Source organism: Galeopterus variegatus, unplaced genomic scaffold (assembly GCF_000696425.1).
Source record: "Galeopterus variegatus unplaced genomic scaffold, G_variegatus-3.0.2 Scaffold2406, whole genome shotgun sequence".
Lineage (NCBI taxonomy): Eukaryota > Metazoa > Chordata > Mammalia > Dermoptera > Cynocephalidae > Galeopterus > Galeopterus variegatus.
This window is the reverse complement of record NW_007728517.1, coordinates 21195-24318: the sequence shown is the minus strand read 5'-3', so window position 1 is coordinate 24318 and position 3124 is coordinate 21195. Positions and strand designations below refer to the sequence as shown.

Genomic DNA, 3124 nt, shown 5'->3' with positions numbered 1-3124 from the left:
TGTATATACATTAAAGATCCTCATCTCCCCACATTCCAGGCATCTTACATTTGCCTGGGACATCAGAACTTGAAAGAAATTCTTTGATATAAATTACAAACCTGCTTTTGAAGCACTTTTCTTAAAAAAAAAAAGAAAAGAAAAGAAAGGAGAAAAAATGCCAAAGCAGGCTATTATGTGCATAAGAGACTCTTCGCTGGAGTTATAAACTCTGGCAGGTTCTCTGCATCCCACATATCATTTACCACCCCCCATCCTCTCCCTCCTCCCTGGTCCCCGCACCCCCCTTTCCTCCCCCGGGTCTTCCTCCCCCACAACCTGCATCCATTCACAGGAGCTGCTTCCTGTGCTCCTCTCTGCCTGTCTTGTATCGATTTATTTATCTGATTTATTAAAAAATACACCCAATCCCCACAGGCCCCTGGGCGCATGTACCAAAATAAAAAGACAGCAAATTAAATTAAATGCCGCCTCTCAAAACTTGAATTCCCCATTAGCAGAGAAAGCGAGAAGACGTTTGCCTCGTCCCCACACCTAGCTTCCTCCCACACATGTGCTTGTTTTCTGCCTTCCATCTCCGAGATGTGAACACACGCGCGCACGTGCACACACGGGTGCACACACATGCACACACACACGGGTCCTTTCTTCTTTCTTCCTCTTCCGACATCTCATTTAATCTCAGGTGCCATCCATTTCTCTCTCACACTTATGCCCTCTTGACAGGGGTATGGACCACCTCATTGGAGTGCAGGTGGCCTCATGACTATATCCAAGCCCCTGTTTCCCCACATTGTTACACTGGAGCATTCGACACCCCCACAAAGTGGATGTTCTTATTCCCCTTTACAAATGAGGGAAGTGAGGCTCAAAAAGTCTCACCAGTTGGTAAATGACGGAGTTGGGCTAAGGCTCTGCCACGAGGACTTGTGTGGGTTCCCATCGTACCGCGCTGGCTCATAGTTTTGGGGGGAAAAGATTGGGGGGGGGAGCTTATCTACAAGATTACTAGGAGGAGAAGGCTCCGGAAGAACTGACACCCTGTGGCCAGTTTATCTGAGAGCCCACTGGGAGGTCAAGGCCATTTGCATGAAATCTTTTCCCACACCCTCCTTGCAATTTCAGGTTTATTTCAAACGAGATGGGGAACTGATCGACGTGGTTCCCCTATCAGAGCTACCAGCTGAGAGCTCTGGCCCCCTCCAGGACAGCAGGCCCTTCCGCAGCCTCCTGCACCGTGACCTGGATGACACCAAGATGCAGAAGTCACTGTCCCTTCTAGATGCCGAGAACCGGGGTGGGCGTCCCTACACGGAGCGTCCCCCTCGTGGTCTGACTCTGGATCCCAGCGTCCTCCTCCAACCAACCACTGAGAACATCCCAGAGACGGTCGTGAGCCGAGAGTTGCCCTGCTGGGTGCACAGCGATGAGCCGGTCTACTTCCTGCGGCACAGTCGCATCCCGGGCAGCGACGGCACCATGGACGTGCGTGCCCTGCTCACCTGGACCCTCAACCCACAGATCGACAACGAGGCCCTCTTCAGCTGCGAGGTCAAGCACCCAGCGCTGTCGATGCCCATGCAGGCAGAGGTCACGCTGGGTAAGGCTTGCTCGGGGCCCTTTTGCAGAACAGAACACCCTGCTAAGCTGGGTGTTGGGAAGCCTTGGAACACGGTCTCTCTCGGGCTGCTGGTAGCCAAGGTTGAAAATGGAACCTGGAAGTCATAGGGAGGTTTGCTGGGTAAATGAAGAACACTCAAGAGCCGAGTTTCTTAAGGGAGGGCCACTGAGGCAGGCCAGAAACATAGAAAGTCAGAGTGAGGGCCAGGGTAGACCAAGTCAAGGTCAAGAACACAAAGGGTCAGGGGAAGTTTGTTGGGTCAAGGAGAGGAACTTGGGAGGTCACGGCAAGATCAGAAGGTTTTCTAGATCACAGTCAGGAACATGGGAGGGAACAAAAAGGTTCTCTGGATTGAATAAGAGACCAGAACTCAGGGGACAGTTGCTAGATAAGAGTCTTGAACCTTGGAGGGTACAGGCTTGCTGGATCAGAGCCAGGAATACTGAAGATTACAGGAAGCTCTGCCAGGTTCCTATGTGCCAGGTCAGAAATGCATAGGACATGGCAGGGCCAGGGCATGTCTTCCTGCGATGGGCCTTTGCCCCTGCTATTTCCTTGCCAGCTCAAATGCAACCTCTTCCAGGAAGTCTTTTATGATCCTCCACCAATCCTTCCAGATGAATGTGCCTTTTTTGAGCTCCTGTCTCGCTGGGTTTGCACCTTTCATTTAAACTGGTCTTTCTGTTTCAACTTTTGCCCCATTCTATTCTTGACCCTGATCCAGCTACTTAAAATGTAACTCAGACCATGACAGTCATTGGTGGTCCAGGAACCTATCTCCGTAGGTGGCACTACATTCTTCCCATCGATTGAACCAGAAACTTTGGAGCCACTCACTGTTCCCACTTGTTTCTCATCTCCCACACCCAAGCCATCCCCAAGCCCTGGCAGCTCAACCTCAGAAGATGTCCCAAACCTGCCACTTGTCATTGTTTCCTCTCCAGCTGCCCAATCCAAGCACCATCCATTCATGCCTGCATTATCACAGGAGCCCCAAACTGGTCTTTCTGCTTCAACTTTCGCCCCATTCTATTCTCAGCCCTGATCGAGCTACTTGAAATATAAATCAGACCATGTCACACAAATACACCTGCCCAAAACCCTCAGTGGTAAATAGATTGATATAACACATTAGAGTCCAGAAATAGACCCACATATATCCAGTCAATTGATTTTTGACAAAGACTCCAAGGCTGTTCAATGAGGAAAGAGAAGTCTTTTTAACAAATGGCCCAGGAACAACTGAGTAAGCACAAGGAGAAAATGAACCTAGACCCTTACCTCACACATGAAAATTCATTTAAAATGAATCAGAGACTTAAATGTAAAAGCCAGCATCATGAAGCTAGAAAAAAACAAAGAAAAAATATCCTTGTGACACTGGGGTAGCAAGGAAGTCTTAAAGTGGTTCCAAAAAACACTAAATGAAACATTGAAAATTAGCATATTGGACTTGCTCAAAATCCAAATCTTCTGCTCATGAGAAAACATCTTCAAGAAAAT

The 3124-nt window shown here is 48.9% G+C and overlaps 1 protein-coding gene across 1 annotated transcript in view; it reads left to right on the top strand.

The window, feature by feature from the left end:
* IGSF21 (immunoglobin superfamily, member 21) overlaps positions 1-3124 on the top strand; it is a 165173-nt gene that overhangs the window by 151332 nt on the left and 10717 nt on the right. The window contains exon 6 of the mRNA XM_008581618.1: positions 1126-1600. Within this exon, the coding sequence (XP_008579840.1) occupies positions 1126-1600 (475 nt within the window). The remainder of the gene's footprint in view (positions 1-1125; positions 1601-3124) is intronic.